This window comes from Macaca mulatta, chromosome 4 (genome assembly GCF_049350105.2).
Source record: "Macaca mulatta isolate MMU2019108-1 chromosome 4, T2T-MMU8v2.0, whole genome shotgun sequence".
Classification (NCBI taxonomy): Eukaryota; Metazoa; Chordata; class Mammalia; order Primates; family Cercopithecidae; genus Macaca; species Macaca mulatta.
Genome location: NC_133409.1, coordinates 70,175,551 through 70,194,291, shown reverse-complemented (window position 1 = coordinate 70,194,291; position 18,741 = coordinate 70,175,551). Strand labels below are relative to the sequence as shown.

Genomic DNA, 18,741 nt, shown 5'->3' with positions numbered 1-18,741 from the left:
ACTTACTCTTTAAAAGAGGCACACATGTGGATAAAGAAACACAGTAGATTCAAAATGTACAGTTTTCTATAAACATTTTGCAAAAATCTTTTTTAATACTTAGCTAGAGCATAGACTAATAACCTTTTATAAATGATATTTAATAACTGCTTTTGGCAACATCTATAATACATATTACAAGTTTCTTTTTATATAAATCTCATTTTTAACCTTCCTTTCTTGATTTTTCCCCGCTGGAAAATAAAACCAATGAGATTTTCAGTACAACTCATTTTATTATTTTAGTGCAACAAAACACTTCCAGATTTTTTTCCAATTTCAGTTTCAAAACAAACTGACCTGAAATTTTTAGTGTTTAGTATCTGTGACAATGACCAATAAAATGTGTAAGAATATAAAAAACCCCGTCTCTACCAAACCCCGTCTCTACCAAAAAATACAAAAAACTAGCCGGGCGAGGTGGCGGCGCCTGTAGTCCCAGCTACTCGGGAGGCTGAGGCAGGAGAATGGCGTGAACCCGGGAGGCGGAGCTTGCAGTGAGCCGGATCTCGGCCACTGCACTCCAGCCCGGGCGGCAGAGCGAGACTCCGTCTCAAAAAAAAAAAAAAAAAAAAAAGAATATAAAAAATAAATTCATTCATTGTTGGTAGTACTCCAAATTCAATGCGTAAGAACCTTTTCTATCTAAAGCATTTTCCTAAAACTGCAAACTAAAAATCTGTTTATTTAAAACACTTATGTGGTAAAATAATCTCATTTGATTATGGATATCATAAATAGAATATAAAAGATATCACATTTCTTAAAATACCATTTATTTCACTGTGTTCAATTCTGGGTTTCCTAACATCCATTCTACAGGTCAATGAAAATACAAAGGTGTGCAAATGAAACAAGCTATTGAAATGAAATAAAATTCAAGGAGAATAAAAGTTAGAATTAACTTATGAGGTAACTTTTATGTGAGGAAACATCACAGTTGTAAGGAATGCCTCTTTACAGAGAGTCATTAAGATGTGCATTTTCACAGAGCTATTATTTCATGAGCCCAAAATCAAGCAAAATAAAACTTCATGCTTCCTGGAATATTAAATACCATGCAGTGCACTATTTAAGAAAAAAATAGGGTTAACTAAAAGCAGAACTCGCTTATTTTTTGCTTCCTAACCAATTAAGTTCATTAAAAGCACTTGAAATGATGTATTTAACCTGAAAAAAAGTTGCTAAAATTCCAATATAAATGTAATTATCTGTAACTGGCTTAACCCATCTATCCCCAAAACAGTGTAGTGGGGCAAAATGTTAAAAAGAAAAATCATCCAGTGCGCATGTAGATGGGCACGGAGAAGCCAAGCTTCCCAGAGCGCGTACAGAGCCAGCCGCCAGGCGACTCAATTCACGCGCTCCTTTTCTGGGGATGAAAAGGTGCTCGTCATCTTTCTATGCAACTGAGAGCTCCTAAATCAAGTCAAAGGGGACCATCGTACTGAAATATTCCATACTTTCCACTGGTCCACCAGCAGGGCTCAGAGGCCATGAGCTGTTCCCCTTGCCCAGGCTTCAGACCAACCTGAATTTCAGCTTTTAATGTTCTTATGGTACAGAGGGGTGCGGGATGGAAGCCATTCAGAGCCTGATGAAATGGAACAGAAAACTCCCATTTTCTGTCACCTGTCAACTTCCTGTAATTCAAATCACCCTTGAATAAAATTAAATGTGCCTTCTGTAATTCAGCATATAAGTCGGGAGCAACCTGAGGCATTGCACAGTACTCATGAGGCAGAGTCCAAAATATATGATCGTGGTAAACCCATTTACCCATTTTAACAAACTCTTCCCAGTCAGCCCCACACTTGGACATCCACTTATGATTACCATGTTTTACCTGTTCAATTAACCAATTAAAATCATGTATAGTAGTATCAGAAACAAACCACGGAATTGTTTTTCCATAAAAATGAACCTCAGTAGCCAGTTCAGAGGACAACAAGAAGTTGGCTAATATTAAATCTGTAACAAGCTCAAACCCAGAATTATCGAGAACAATATACACTCTAGTAACAGAAGCTTTTTCTCTTGTTTTCTTGCAATTGCTAAGCAATGACCAAAGATGTTCCATATCATTCAATAAAATGAAAGGTTTTAGGTCTTCCAGTGAATTTAGTACATCGGTCTTCTGAGAACTACTTTCTCCACCTGAGAGAGACAGATCACACTTATTTCCCCACAGTGAAATCTGAAAAAGAAAAAGTACAAAATATTCACCCTTCTGCTGAATAGCCAACAAAACTCCATTATGTAGCGGGGTGGGGGAACGTTGCTAAAAAACTAATACATATCTACAAAACTCTTTAAATGCCCATCAAATCCATACTTTCTCTAACAATGCACAAACTTTGTTTCACGTGATGCTGTATTAACAAGATAAAACTGAAATTTCTAATTCATCAGTACGTAATGGACTTAAAAAAACTGGTTTCAATTATTTTAGCACTCACATTATTTATTCAGAATAAAAGTTTTTGCAGCTTAATGATATTAGAACACCATCGGTTGCTGTAAAGAGAGGCTCAAAGTTGCCCATATAATGCAGAGTCAAGAGAAAAAATAAAAGTTTATTTTTTCCTCCTAGCCCCTGCAGAACTGCCCAGTTTCTTTCACTAACTGGATAACCTTAGGACATGACACCTCTCTGGGATTTGGTTCTCTCATTTGTAAAATTTTAAAAACTGAACAAGGTGATATCTAAAGACGCTACTTTTTAAACAAGGTCATGTTAACTAAAGACCCATTGTAATCAATTATCTTATTCCGCTTTAAATTGAATACTCAATTACGTTTTGTAGAAAACAGTATGTAGGCCTATTTTTATTTTAAGCCATAAAATTACATGTTTAGGACTTCAGGCTCAACCTGGGTTCAAACTCAGCATCTTCAGTTTATGATCATCGACAAATTAAACTTAAGCTCTCTAAGGCTCAAGTCTTGCAACTGAAAAATGAGATATTACTACTTACCTCACAGAATTATTGTGAGAATTGATATAATGCATGCAAATAATGTACCAAATACCTGGCATATAGAAGTACTCAATAAACACTAGCTAAAACAGACTCTACTCTCACTTGTGATTTCTTTTTTAATAAAGATGGGGTCTCACTATGTTGACCAGGCTAATTTCTATCTCCTGGCCACAAGCAATCCTCCTGCTGTGGCCTTCCAAAATGCTGATATTATAAGCATGAGCCACCTTGTCAGGCCCTCATTTGTAATTTAAAATAAGGAGAATGCATGTTCCAACCAATAGTTTTTTCTGTTTTTTTAATTTTTTTGTTTTGAGATAAAGTTTTCCTCTTCACCCAAGCTGGAGTGTGGTGGTGCGATCTTGATTCACTGCAACCTCCACCATCCAGGTTCAAGCAGTTCTCATGCCTCAGCCTCCCAAGTAGCTGGGATTACAAGGGTATGCCACCACGCTCAACTAATTTGTATATTTTTAGTAGATAAAGGGTTTCGCCATGTTGAACAGGCTGGTCTCGAACTCCTGACTTCAAGTGATGTGATCGCCTTAGCCTCCCAAAGTACTGGGATTACAGGCGAATAGTATTATTTATTTTTATTTTTATTTATTTTTTGAGACGGAGTCTCACTCTGTCGCCCAGGCTGGAGTGCAGTGGCGTGATCTCGGCTAACTGCAACCTCTGCCTCGCGGGTTCAAGCTGTTCTCCTGCCTCGGCCTCCCAAGTAGCTGGGATTACAGGCGCCCACCACCACGCCTGGCTAATTTTTTGTATTTTCAGTAGAGACAGGGTTTTGCCATGTTAGCCAGGCTGGTCTCAAACTCCTGGCCTCAGGTGATCTGCCCACCTCGGCCTCCCAAAGTGCTGGGATTACAGGTGTGAGCCACCATGCCCGGCCGAATAGTATTATTTTAAAAAGAGATAAATGAATAAATTTTGTTTAAAAATAAGGCTTAAATAGTAACTAAAGTGTCCAAGGTCACCCTTTTCTCAAGTTTCCTGAAGAAATCCATACAATGGTGTCCACGATGGCCTTCAGCGACTGAGAGCAGGTTCTGTGCTAGCCTCCTGCACTTGCCCTTCACAACGTCTTCGTCTTCGCCCCAACGACAACATCTGTCGTTAGTTTGTAACGACATAGTTTTTTGTGCAATTACTTGATTGTCTATATTCCCTCAAGATCACAAGTTTTGACAGGGAGAATCAGCCTGTTTTTGTTTTACCACTACATGCCCAGCACCTAGAATGGCATTTGCCATAGTAGCCCCAGAAATGTGCGTGTGGACAGTGGGAGAGTGCTACAACTCTTGAAAGCGATCAACAGTCTCTGCAAACTAGAATGTTTTCAAGCTTCCCTTGAGAGGTTAACCTGTTGCTCACTGTGGCCACCAAGTGGAGGCAACTCTGGCCCCCTTCACTTAGGAGCACAGTGACAGTGTGAAGAAGTTGTTAGCCAAATCAGATGACAGAAAACAGATGCATGCTCATTCTTCTTCACAGTTTATTATACTTATGGGACAAAGAACACATTCAAAGAAGATGATTCCCTAAAAGAATGGGCTAGCTAGGAGTCAAGAACTAGCATGCCAGTTTTTGTTTTTGTTTTTGTTTTAATTCCAAGGCTAAGCATAAGGCAGAGTTGAAAGGAAAAAACAAAAAACAAGGTTTATTAGTTAACAATGTCCTGGGCCAGGCAAGGTGGCTCACGCCTATAATCCCAGCACTTTGGGAGGCCAAGGCGGGTGGATCACCTCAGGTCAGGAGTTCAAGACCAGCCTGGCCAACATGGCGAAACCCCATTTCTACTAAAAATACAAAAATTAGCCAGGTGGGGTGGCATACGCCTGTAATCCCAGCTACTCAGGAGGCTGAGGCAGGAGAATTGCTTGACCCCAGGAGATGGAGGTTGCAGTGAGCTAAGATCGCGCCACTGCACTCCAACCTGGGCGACAGAGCGAGACTCTAGTCTCAAAAACAAAACAAAACAAAACAATATCCTGACAATTTTTGTTTTGAACTCAAAATATGCCTTTATTTGTGACTTTGCTTGCCCTCGAAGTCTCACCAGGGCTTTGTTGCCACCTATAATCTGTCAGCAATTCCTGCAGCTTCTATGTTCAAAGAACATCGAGGCTCTGGTGATGTCACTACCTCTTATGCTATCAACTTGGCCCCAACCTCCCTCCCCAAGTTATTTTCAGACCAGCTCTCCCCATTTCCACCTTCGCCCCTCACAGTCTATTCTCAGAAGCATTCCTTGAAATAGTCAAATAGCATTACCACTCTGCTCTCAGAAGGTTTTCTCTGATGGCTTGTTTCACTTTTAGTAAAAATTTATTTAATACAAGCCGTTCTGTGTCCCTTCCACCCCCCTACCTCTCAGCAACTACAGGGTTTCCTTGCAATTTTTCTCACCTCTCCATGTACTCCCCACACATGCACCTGACTTACTCCTTCCCTGCCTTCAGGTCTGTAGCCTCAGCCTCCATGGACCCTTCCCTGGCAGCCCTGATCTCATCCCCAACATCCCCAACACCCTTTTCCTGCTTTATTTCTCTTCAGGGCACTTTCTAACATTTCTTTTTGAAAGTCTTCCTCACTTTTTCTGGAAAATGTGAGGGCTGGGGATACTGCTGCGTACCACATGTTTCCTAATAGTTCTGATTCTAATAATGTGTTGTAAATTTCAGGATGTTTGCATGAATTAAAAACTAAACTGAATACAAGATAAACAAAGAAATGCAATGAAAGTGTATTAATGGGCCAACTGACTACCCAAATATTATCATCCACTGATGCTAACAGCAGGCTGTATCCCAGGCTCTGCGCTCAGCACTTCACATGCAAGAATCTAGTTGAATTCTCACATCAAATTACAAAGTGTACATTATCTTCATTTAACAGAGGAGGAAACTGAGGCCCAGATAAATTAAGCAACAGGCCTCAGGTCCAAACACAAATAAGCCACAGAGCCAACACACACCCAAGTCAGCTGGGAGACCAAATTACTATTGTTCTTTCAAGCACGACAAAAGCTAAGCAAATTACTATGAAGTATTCTCTCAAGTATGACAGAAGCTAGAAAGTCAGATAACTTCTTTGCCACTAAAATCATAGCCAGTCAGAGCAGAAAAGATTTCAAACCCATTTCACTAAATTAATGGATTTTCATCTCTTAACACCATTAGATAAAAAATGATCAATTATAGCAAAGAAAAATATTTACATGTTTTGTTAACTGTACAACAGTTTATTTTCTGTTTAAATAAAACACACTCAGAAGATTAATGATCACATTTACCTGCAGAAGTTTAAAAAACTCATCTTTCAGCTGATTTTCATCTAGGTCTTCAATAGTTTTTATCAATTGTTGCAGGTGAGTACATAAAGCAATGACAGATTCCTGTGACTCACAGAAATTTTGCTCTTTTGATTCTTTAAATACATCAAAGTAATCGATTGGCGGACTAAAGGAGGAGAAAAACATAAGTGAAACATTTTAATCTGTACATTAGGATAACTGCAGTTCTTAAAAGAAAATAGCACCACACAGTCTCAATAATTAGTGCTAACAGAAACTAGATATAACATTTATCTAATTGACTAACTAGAAAAACTTAACACTAAATAATCAAATTACACAAAAATCTCTCAAACTCATTTTCATTGTCAAAAGTTCCCAAATCAAGTATTTTTCTGGAAATATTAAATAGTGATAATGACTATGTTCATAATTATTTACCCAGCAGGGATTCCAGGGCAAAAGAAGGAGAAAGATAAATTTCAAGACAACTGTTTTAGTTCAACAAACATTTTTTAAGCACCCGATGTGGCAGAGTTCTAGTAACAAATGTATAGAATATAAACAGAATATTTGAATACAATGCAGCAATCATCAACAGAATGAAACACAGAGTATGATGGAAATACAATGAGTACTTAAGATAAATTAGACTTAATACTATTGTACGTTTTAGAAGAATGATAATTTTTCATCACTAATATTTAGGTATTTTTGGGCAACTTTAACCAAAGGTGACGTATGTGACACGACTACACCTTCATGTTTTCCAGCGAGAGATTAAATCATATTATATTGGCCTAAGAAAATCATAACTAAGAAGATATAAATACTAATTTAATAAACTTTACTGAATTGAATATAAAAGACATTCAGATTATTGGGTCTTCCAAATTAGCTACTTTTTCCATGGGCCATTCATGTTAGGGTAAAAACAATCTAAGACCGATGTAATGGGATTGATTTGTTTTGTTTTGTTTTAAATAACATACCAGTATTTAAACATCCGAATGATGGCTGCCTCCTTCCGGCCAGTTAGTCACCTCCGGAAGCTACACCCTTATTCCAAGGGCACTGCCATTGCTCAGGGCACTTTTGGAATTCCTCTTTTGGAATTTTCTTCAGAACTTGCTTGTGGCACATCATTAAACCTCCTGTCAGTGATCACATATCTTCATCCTTTGGAGTCAATTTATTTTTGGAAACAGTCAAAAGTCACTCGGAGTGACTGCAGTAGAATGAGGTGTGTGATCAAATTGGATAAAAACCTTTTTTTTTTTTAATCAAAAATGAGTTACTAAAAAAACAGAAGACTAAATTTTCTTTTTGAGGCATGTAAACTGGCTCTGAAAGAAGTTCCAAATAATTCAAAGATGGTTTTAGCAATGGCAGCACTGCTGAAATCCATCAGTCTCTCAAGGTGACTTAAAAGGATAAATATCATTCGGATGCATAGACTCAATCCGGTCCACCACCTGTTTTGTCTGACTCACATGCTAAGAGTGGTTTTTATATTTTTGAATGGCTGAAAACAAAGTGAAAGAAAAGTAGTATTTTGTGATACATGAAATTCAAATTTCAGTGTCCATTAAATAAAGTTTCTTTAGAACACAGCCATGCTCATTCTTACATATTATTTAAGGCTGCTTTCACACTACAACGACAGGTTCAGCAGCTGCAACAGAGACCACATGGCCCCTATGCCCAAAAGATTTACTACAAAAAAAACAAAGATTTACTGGCCCCTCTACAAAAGGTTCTAATAAAAAATGTTCTAATGGCCGGGCGCGGTGGCTCAAGCCTGTAATCCCAGCACTTTGGGAGGCTGAGACGGGTGGATCACGAGCTCAGGAGATCGAGACCATCCTGGCTAACACGGTGAAACCCCGTCTCTACTAAGAAATACAAAAAACTAGCCGGGCGAGGTGGCGGGCGCCTGTAGTCCCAGCTACTCGGGAGGCTGAGGCCGGAGAATGGCGTGAACCCGGGAGGCGGAGCTTGCAGTGAGCTGAGATCCGGCCACTGCACTCCAGCCTGGGCTACAGAGCGAGACTCCGTCTCAAAAAAAAAAAAAAAAAAAAGTTCTAATGTTTTATTAACAAACCATTCATTAAAGTCACACCTCATATTAAGAATGAGCTTTATTTCTTGTATTTAAGAGAGTAAACTCACATAACTATATATAAATCCTCATTTTAGAATGTTTGCTATTTTAGAATCTACTAAAGCTGTGTATGTACACACACTATGACCCAGTGATTCACTTCTAGGGATATACCCAACAGATGTATTCATCCATATGTTCAGCAAAGAAGTGTTAGAATGTTTATAGCAGCATTCTTCCTAACAACTCCGAACTGAAAAGTACTCAAACATCCATCACAATGGAGTAAACAGATTGTAATACGTTCATATAACGCAATATTATAAAGCAATAAGAATGATCTACAATTATACTGTAACATATGGATGAGTCTCACAAACATAAAAATGAGTGAAAGAAGCCAGACACAAAACTATATACTGTATCATTTCATTTCAGTAAAGTTAAAAAACAGGCAAAACTAACACAGGTCAGGACAACGGTTATCCTGGAGGGGTAATGATGATGGTGACTGGAAGGGGACTCAAGGTGGACTTCTGGGGTCTGTAAGGTTCTGCCTCTTGATCTGGGCACTGGGTACACAAGTATGTTCTTGAACATATAAGGCATGCGCATTTTTCTATATGTGTATTACACTTTATTAAAGTTTTTTTAAAAATTTAATATTTTCTCTGTATTTTCACCTTTCAATATCTGAAGTGTATGTACTTAATATGTTTAAATTTCACATATGGCCAAAACTTTGAATCTTAATTTAGACTGGCAGACTATCAAAGCACATTTCAGCATAAAATTGTAAATTAATGTAAATATGTCTGCTATAAAAGCTGGTCAGTTTGGAGTTGCCATTGACCTAGGATAGTGATCCTCCATACAAGAACCTAGAAATTAGACATTTCAGAACGACTTCAGTGCTAGCTCCATTGTAAGATGGTTCTTTATCTGCCACAGAAATCACTTTGGGAAGAGTTCTACATCCGTGACTGTGCAACATTCTAGTTTCTTGAACTTAAAGCTGCATGTTCCCTCTATTCCATTGAACAATCTGTTCGCTGAACCAGTGGCTATCATCACTCTCTGAGCTTCCGAAAGAAAAACTGACACCCAGGCCCCACCCCAGATCAATTAAACAATCTGTATTTATTCCAACGTAATAATCTAAAACTATGTGGGGTTTTTTTGAGACGGAGTTTCGCTCTTGTCGCCCAGGCTGGAGTACAATAGCATGATCTTGGCTCACTGCAACCTCCAACTCCTGGGTTCAAGTGATTCTCCTGCCTCAGCCTCCTGAGTAGCTGGGATTACAGGTGCCCATCACCATGCCTGACTAATTTTTGTATTTTTAGTAGAGACGGGGTTTCACCATGTTGGCCAGGCTGGTCTCAAACTCCTGACCTCAGGTGATCCACCCGCCTCGGCCTCCCAAATGCTGAGATCACAGGCGTGAGCCACTGTGCCTGGCCTAAAAACATGCATTTTTGAAGCCGCCTTCCTTTTCCCCCACTGGGTCATAAATGTGCAGCCAGGTTTGTGAAAATCTGCTCTAGGTACTTTTAGTCTCTGAACCTGATCAATCTCTAAAAGCAAATTCAGAAACAGCATTGCTGTTGCCTTAAAAACCCAAACTCCACTAACCCTGCTCAAGGTGCCACCCAGTCTTTCAACACTTTGGCAGCTTTGGCTCATACCACAGATATTTTCCAAAATTATGAAACCATCACCCCGAACTTCAGACTACTCTCAGTCCTTGACAGGCATCTAAATCTACTATTTGGGAAGAATGGTTAAATAAGGACTCTAATCTGACTCACACAGTTCAGGCTCACATCCTGGTTCCACCATCTACTAGCCATGTCACCTTGGGCATGTTAGGAATCTGTCTGAGCCTCAGTCACCTCAACTGTAAAATGGACCATAACAACGCCTACATTTCACTGGGTTGCGCAGTCACTAGAACATTGCTAGTTACTGACAGCTCCTTACATCTACTGGGTGCCTTCTCCGTGCCAAGCAGTGCACTGGAGGTTTTTTTTTTTTTTTTTGAGACAGAGTCTTGCCCTTTCACCTAGGCTGGAGTGCAGTGGTACGAACTTGGCTCACTGTAACCTCTGCCTCCTGGGTTCAAGTGATTCTCCTGCCTCAGCCTCCCGAGTAGCTGGGACTACAGGCGCGCACCACCACGCCCATTTAATTTTTGTATTTTTAGTAGAGACGGGGTTTCAGCATGTTGGCCAGGATGGTCTTGATCTCTTGACCTTGTGATCTGCCCACCTCGGCCTCCCAAAGTGCTGGGATTACAGGTGTGAGCCACCATACCCGGCATGCACTAGAGTTTTAATAGTGTATTTTGCTTTTAGATCAGAAGTTCTAAAACCTACCTATCAGAAAAAACAACAAATTGTGATATGAAAAAATATATACAGGCTGGGCGTGGTGGTTCATGCCTGTAATCCCAGCACTTTGGGAGGATGAGGTGGGAGGATCACCTGGGGTCAGGAGTTCAAGACCAGCCTGGCCAACATAACGAAACCCCTCTCTACTAAAAATACAAAAAAAAAAAAAAAAATTAGCCAAGCAAGGTGGCAGGCGCCTGTAATCCCAGCTACTGGGGAGGCTGAGGCAGGAGAACTGCTTGAACCCGAAGGCAGAGGTTGTAGCAAGCCAAGATTGCGCCACTGTACTCCAGCCTGGGCGACAGAGCGAGACTCCGTCTCAAACAACATAAAAAAAACTTAAAAAAAAAAAATATATATATATGTGTGTGTGTATGTGTGTGTAAGATTAAGACAAAAAAGCTGTTCATTAGCTTTTTTGTTTCCCAAAATGTTTCCCAAAATAGTGGAACTGTTTTCTCAAAATAATTTTTACATATGTTTTATTTTACATATGTTTCCCAAAATAATTTTATTTTATAATTAGTGCTGACTTGATGACTTTAAATTATCCTATGCTATGTTTACGAATAGATACCAAAGGATTCCTCTTAGTCAACAAACCTGGATTTTTGGAACCTGTGATCATTAAGGATAATCCAATAATCCCCATTAACTTTTCTTTGGCACTATAAATAACAGTTTTTTGTTTTTTTTAAACAGTCTTGCTCTGTCACCCAGCATGGAGTGCGGTGGTGTAATCTCGGCTACTGTAACCTCTGCCTCCCAGGTTCAAGTGATTCTCCTGCCTCAGCCTCCTGGGTAGCTGGGAATACAGGAATGTGCCACCACACCTGGGTAATTACGTATTTTCTGTAGAGACGGGGTTTTGCCACGTTCACCAGGCTAGTCTCAAATTCCTGACCTCAAGTGATCCACCTGCCTTAGCCTCCCAAAGTGTTGGGATTCCAGGCGTGAGCCACCACGCCTGGCCTAAAAACTAGTTCTCTATCAGATGTTTTCCTAGGAAAAATTTAATAATACAAACAAGCCTATAAAAGTTACTTTGAAACACGTGTACTTTAAAAATCTTTTTCTAAACTAACGTTTTTAAAAAAATGATGAAAGATTAAGACTGTAATACAATAGCATGATTCACTGTTCTCATGACTCCTTAAACCAAATAAGTTGTAACATGTTTATTATCTATTTTAATAAACAAAACATATGCTTACTTTGTCCCATCCTGATTTATATATATGCAACTATTTCAAATTAACATTTTTTACTCAATAAGCAAAACTTCTTTTATTCTATGTCTTTATTATAATCTTCAATTAATTCATGCTTTATTTATCTATTTTATTGAGGCAGAGTTTCACCCTGTTGCTCAGGCTGGAGTACAGTGGCACGATTTTGGCACACTGCAACCTCTGCCTCCCAGGTTCAAGCAATTCCCATTCCTCAGCCTCCCGGGTAGCTGGGATTACAGGCCTTTGCCACCATGCCTCGCTAATTTTTTATTTTTACTAGAGACAGGTTTCGTTATGCTGGCCAGGCTGGTCTCGAACTCCTAACCTCAAGCAATCTGACCACCTCAGCCTCCCAAAGTGCTAGGATTACAAGTGTGAACCTCAGGGCCTGGCCAATTCGTACTTTAGATATTTACTCTTATGTCTATTCTAGGCAAGTGGATTATAATTGCCAAGAATCTGTTAAATCGGTAACAGCTGTAGAAATGTCCATCAGTAACATTTGTAGAAATGTCCAACAATGCTATTAAGATTTGCTAAACTAGGCCGGGCGCGGTGGCTCAAGCCTGTAATCCCAGCACTTTGGGAGGCCGAGACGGGCGGATCATGAGGTCAGGAGATCGAGACCATCCTGGCTAACACGGTGAAACCCCGTCTCTACTAAAAATACAAGAAAATTAGCCGGGCGAGGTGGCGGGCGCCTGTAGTCCCAGGTACTCGGGAGGCTGAGGCAGGAGAATGGCATGAACCCGGGGGAGCGGAGCTTGCAGTGAGCCGAGATCACGCCACTGCACTCCAGCCTGGGGCACAGAGCAAGACTCCGTGTCAAAAAAAAAAAAAAAAAAAAAAAGATTTGCTAAACTCAACCAAATTCAAGCTTCCACTGGTGTTTATTTTTAAACTTATCCTTTTACAATTTCAGAAAAAGTATAAATTTCTAAACATTTGCTAGTTGATGATTACACACATACCTCTGGATAATTGCTTCATGAATTCTACGATACATGTAACATTCTACGAACAACCATGGTGAGTAGAACCATCTTGATTTTCCATCACTTTCATTTAAAAGACTCTGTTGATATTCTAGGTACTGATTCCATATATCAGTATCAACAAATTTCTCAACCAAGGGGATAATTGGTTTATCTGTTTGCAATTCATTCCGTAATTTAGAAAGGAGAGAAATAGCTTTCTTTTCAGCTTCCACGCCTTCCTGCAAAAATACAAGAAAAATCAATTATGTGTGTGTTTGTGTCTGTGTTTGTGTGTGTGTGTCTGTGCAATTCCTCTAGGGTAACATATTTTTACAGACTTAAGAAAAGAAAAATGTTCAAAACTACATTATACTTCTTTAAACATTACATTTAGAACTCTTAAACTGAAAATCAAAAACACACACGGATCTCATATGAACATAATCGTGCCTTATCTATCTAAGTTCTGGCCTTTCTGTTATCTTCTGTGACCATTACTACAGACGGAAAGGAACCCCTGCCAGACTTTCCATGTCTTTCATGCTTCCATACACATTCTTCTTTCACCATTGACACCACTAGAAAGGAAACTGTGGCCTTTCTGAGGTTTCTTTTGGTAGCTCAATTTTTTTTTTAACTTGTTTTCCACCGAGTTCTAGCTAGGTGAGAGATGAGATATGCTGACATACAAGGCGCTACAATATTATCTCACATGACAGGCCAATTGGAGTGGGGACAAATGTAATGGGATCAGAATGAAGTGAAAATGACTTGGCACCTCTGGTTTTACATCAGCAAGATTCCTGCCCCATTAAAAAAAAGAAAACGTAAGCCTAATAAAAACATGTATATGATAAAATGTAGAGAATAAACATCAAGCCTGAATATTTTTATAAGATCATTTTTATCATGTTGATATTTAGTCCCTACTTTCAGATCTGTAATTTTCTCAATATAAACATCTCTTCATTCTTTCTTTTGTTCCAAGTAGAATTTATTTTGCTGCTAGAACAAAAGATTGAAGCTTTAGAGATTCTGCAGGTTCAGAAATAGAAGAAAAGAAGTTGTGGCTGACTGTTTTGAGAGGAACTCCCCCTCCTCCAAATCTCTACCCTAAAGTCTTAAACTTCAACTCTTTAACCATAAATTCCAACAACTGAGGTTTTATAGGGTATCAGGCACCCTTTTACAGAAACATATACCTACAAAGGCTAATGGATTAAGAGTGATGTCACTGCCAGTTTGTTCACTTACTTGAATTGAACTCAAACATTTACTGAACCCTGTATGTGCCTGACACTAACCTCAGGACCAGAGAAAGATGAATAAAGCCTGGCCCTGTCTCCAAGAGACACACATCTGCCAAACCAGGTAGTCTAAGGGGAAGGACGTTTGACCGCTGAGGTGGGGGAAGACAGAAAACTGTGTGGCATGGCTCCTTTGGAGGTAAGCCTGGCCCTGCTATAGGTGGGGGCTTAGGGAGCTAGGAGAACACAGGAGGCCCAAGGAGAGCAGTCATAGGTATAATAGAGGCATGAAAAAAGGACAGAAAGGCTACCAAAAGCAGACTTTATCTGTGTCAACATTTTATTTACATCCTGTTCTGTGTCCAGTAGAGTGTGAAACGCGATAGGGCTGGAGAGACAAGAAACTCTGCCTTCAGTTACCTGATGATTACGGGCATACAGGCCAAGTAGCAATATACTAAGACTTCATTAATTACTACATTTTAGATCACTCTGGTAAAAAAAATGAAATTACAAAAGCACTATGGGGCCAGGCACAGTGGCTCACACCTGTAATACCAGCACTTTAGGATGCTGAGCTGGGAGAATCGCTGGCATCTAGGAGTTTGAGGCTGCAGTGAGCCACGACTGCGCCACTGCACTCTAGCCTAGTAGATAGAACAAGATCCTGTCTCAAAAAACAAAACAGGGCCGGGCGCGGTGGCTCAAGCCTGTAATCCCAGCACTTTGGGAGGCCAAGACGGGCGGATCACGAGGTTAGGAGATCGAAACCATTCTGGCTAACACGGTGAAACCCCGTCTCTACTAAAAAATACAAAAAGTTAGCCAGGCGAGGTGGTGGGCACCTGTAGTCCCAGCTACTCGGGAGGCTGAGGCAGGAGAATGGTGTAAACCCGGGAGGTGGAGCTTGCAGTGAGCTGAGATCCGGCCACTGCACTCCAGCCCAGGCAACAGAGCGAGACTCCGTCTCAAAAAAAAACGAAAAAACAAAACAACAACAAAAACACAAGTACTACGGTAATTTGCTTACGTATATGACCAAACACTAAAGTGAACTATCCAAATTTGGCTAAATTATACTTGTGTGATAAAAGTATGTCAGCTATCAAAATTATGTTTATGTGATAAACATTAAAACCATTCATCAATAGAATTGTCAGTGTCTGAATTAAGCTGGATTTTAGCAATAAGGAACAATAGGTGATCCCTGTGTTATGCCAGGATTCGTTTCAAAGAAGTTTCAAAAAATATAAAAGAAGTTGAAAGAAGTAGAACATTACACTCAAACTGTGTATGTATTATCTCACTCCATTTCAACTTGGCCAAGGAGAAAAGATCACCGACCATTTCTCTAAATCTTTGTTTTCAACGCTTAAAAAAAATGTACTGGTGTATGCATGCTCTTTTATAGTCTATTGTGTAATAGAAAGATTACTGAACCTACAAGTTTAAAGACCTATATCTAACATAACATAGTTATCTGGATTTCTCCTCATCCATTAACTGAATGGACAAAGTGATTTCTAACGTCCTATTCTGCACTGAATGCTAATGAGTCCCAACTTGAATCAGTACAATGTGTCAATCAATTATAATTCATATCACTGAGCTTTGCATAGCAGTTTGAACTTCCAGGACTCAAGATCTCAAATTAGTAATATAAATACTACAACTCAAATTAAACTTGAAATTTAAAAAGCTCTTCTAAGCAACTCAATCGCTTAGTCACTTGGCTAAGTCAAGTGCAAGTCTGTTGCCTACTCACCAATTACAACATTAAATATATTAGAAAATACATTCTGAGGTCTAAATAACTGACAGAAGTAATTGTTGGAACACAATTATTTTCTAAATTAAAGATTGGCTGTTCTATCTCCATTTCAATGTATTACATTAAAACCAAATAAATACTTGGCCCATCTATTGATTTTTACATTTAAAGGAAAATTGATGCCTTCAATAACTATTTATTATGTTTCTGTTGAGAAATTAACAAAAAATTAAAACAATTCTTACCTCTCCATGTTTCTCAAAAAATTCACTTTTATGTCGATGCAATGTATCAATAACCTTAGTTAAGATCTGTGGTATTCTGTCTTTAATTGTAAGATATGCAAATGATCTAGAAAAAAGAGTCACACGCATTATATTACTTAGTAGCATCTACACTAGAAGATTGGCTTTTAGTTTCTGGGACATTTCATGTATATTAAACTCTTCATACAACTATTAAAAGGCAGACAAGTATTGTGTGATTACTATATTAAGACATAAGAAAACCTGAAAACTTCTCTGGTATGTCATGGAAGCCAAATTGTCTCAGGGCCTCTAATCCCAGATTCTCCCATGGAGTCTGTTGAATCATTCTTATCTTTCCTATTCTATTGCTTTTATTTTCCTAAATCAGAAACTCGCTTAGCAATGTGACAGGATAGGGAATGGATTAGCTTAGAAATCAAACAGGCTCTTGTCCCAGGTCTACTACTATCTGCTAAGTCACCTGCTAAGAAAGGTGAAAGAAGCAGTGCATGTGAAACCACTTTAAAGTGTCTAACGTGTTTGAACATGAATAATTAAAGGTACTTGTAAGCCTGTGTCTCTCGATTCTGTCTGTATTCTGAGTCAATTTTCTTTTCAAAGGTTTTCCCCTTCTCTGCCTTCTCTATCTGCACAATAGACTCCTTCCATCCTATTCTGCCCCTAAGCAAATGAAGGCATGCTACTGTCTTTCTCCCAGTCAAAAAATTAGAGATTTTATAGAAGTGTCCAAAAATGAAGCAAGCTGGAGATGAAGAAAAACTTATACCCGCATTAAAAAATTAAAGATATTCTTGATTTTATTCATACAAAAAAACCAAGATTTACAGATTATCATTTTATATCATTTTAAGGAAATACATGATTCAGGTAGAAACAAAGCTTTATTTGGTGGTGAAACTCCGTGCAGTTTTAAACATAGAGCACAGAGCTTAGCTGACCAGTGTTTTTATCTTCGGATCACAAGAGACAATCGTTAAATTATTAGGTTGTAACTCGGGTATTTCTTCAAAAGGTTTCCTCAAATGATAGCTAAGAAAAAAACTGCAAACACTTTCTTACTCTGCGGTGCCTCCAGTACCACCCAAAACAGTGATTAGGTTTTAATGTGTATAGTAACTACGTTGACCAGAATTTAATTTTTAAAAATCATTAATGAAAGAACACTAAAACCTCAGAGGGTAAGCAGGAATATTAAATCAACTGCCACTTGAATTTTCGCAGGCAGTAGGTACAGTAAGTCCTTTTTTGAGACTTTACTTTAATTGGAAAGTATTACTGTTTTCCTAACTACTACACTTCCTGCACCTCTGGAGCAAAGTCTCTGGCCAGGAATCGAGTGAGGCCAGAAGCCCTAGGGCGCAAAATTGAAGGAGACACTCTCTATACTTGCAGGACCTGAAACAGTGCCCGCTTCAATTTTGGGCCATTGGCGCCACTTTCTTGGCCTCAACCTACTTTCTGCGGTTTATTTTCCTCAAAGTGTTCTCGTCTTTTGCAATATTTTGAAGTAAGGACCAATTTCAAATATAAATTTGGCCAATTTATGCAAATGGATGTTCTTATTTGCACGGTCACCCACAACTTTACCCAAGAATCTGTAGCGTGATGACTATAAAGCAAAAAACTACAGACAGTTCTTACTGTGAGATTACGATTTGATCAACAGGAAGAAACCCGTTTCTTAACAGCTCTGAGATCCCCAACTCTTACGGAGAATTTTAACGCCCCCAAAGCGAGTTCATTAAAGTGAATAAATGAAAAGTGACCGCCAGGAACAGACCGCGAAGCTGAGCCCTGTCCTGATCCTTACGAGCAGCCACCGCGGGCGGGCTCCCTCCCCGGGGCCGCCTCCCCTCGCCTCCCCTCGCCTCCGAGCCAGTCCGCGAAACCCGCAAAGGCGTCCTGGGAAGCCGCGCCCGGCGGCGGGACTCGAACGCAGCCCACCGGAGAGCGAGCGCCCTCCGCTTAGTCCCCACAGGCTCCTGATGAGGCCCAGCTTTACGCAAAAGTGGGGAAGAGAAAAGTAAGACGAACCCCACGTCCTGTCCTGAGAGAGACGCCGGGACGACAGCCATTACGTTCCGCGATCCCGGCCGCAAAGATCGGCGCTCAACCGCCGCAGAAACAGAGGCGTTACCGCCGCGAAGGAGGAGCTGAGAATGGGGGTAGTGTGGCTTTTAAAAAAAAAAGTGCTTTTGAATAAAGAAACTTTATTTGGTGCCCGTACAAACGGCAAACAGTGGCTGGCCAGAGGACCCAATCTTCCGGGGACGAAGGCGGGGACAGCGGAAGGCGACTAGAGGAACGGATATGGAAGCAGCGAAAGCCGGAAGCAGGTAAGGACCGGGAGGTCCCAGGGCCTAGGGAGCGGAAGAGGTCGCGGCGACGCGGGTCACGTGGTCAGACAGTCACGTGGTCCGAGTTGCT

At 39.9% G+C, this 18,741-nt stretch overlaps 1 protein-coding gene across 1 annotated transcript; it reads right to left on the bottom strand.

Annotated features, from left to right (window-relative positions):
- Positions 1–629: 629 nt before the first annotated feature.
- Positions 630–18,502, bottom strand: DCPH1 (damage control phosphatase 1). Its single transcript, NM_001257928.1, is given in 5 exon segments — positions 630–2,236; positions 6,322–6,487; positions 13,022–13,266; positions 16,291–16,396; positions 18,349–18,502. Coding segments are annotated over 5 exon segments (1,326 nt in total). The 5' UTR covers positions 18,390–18,502; the 3' UTR covers positions 630–1,468.
- Positions 18,503–18,741: the final 239 nt, after the last annotated feature.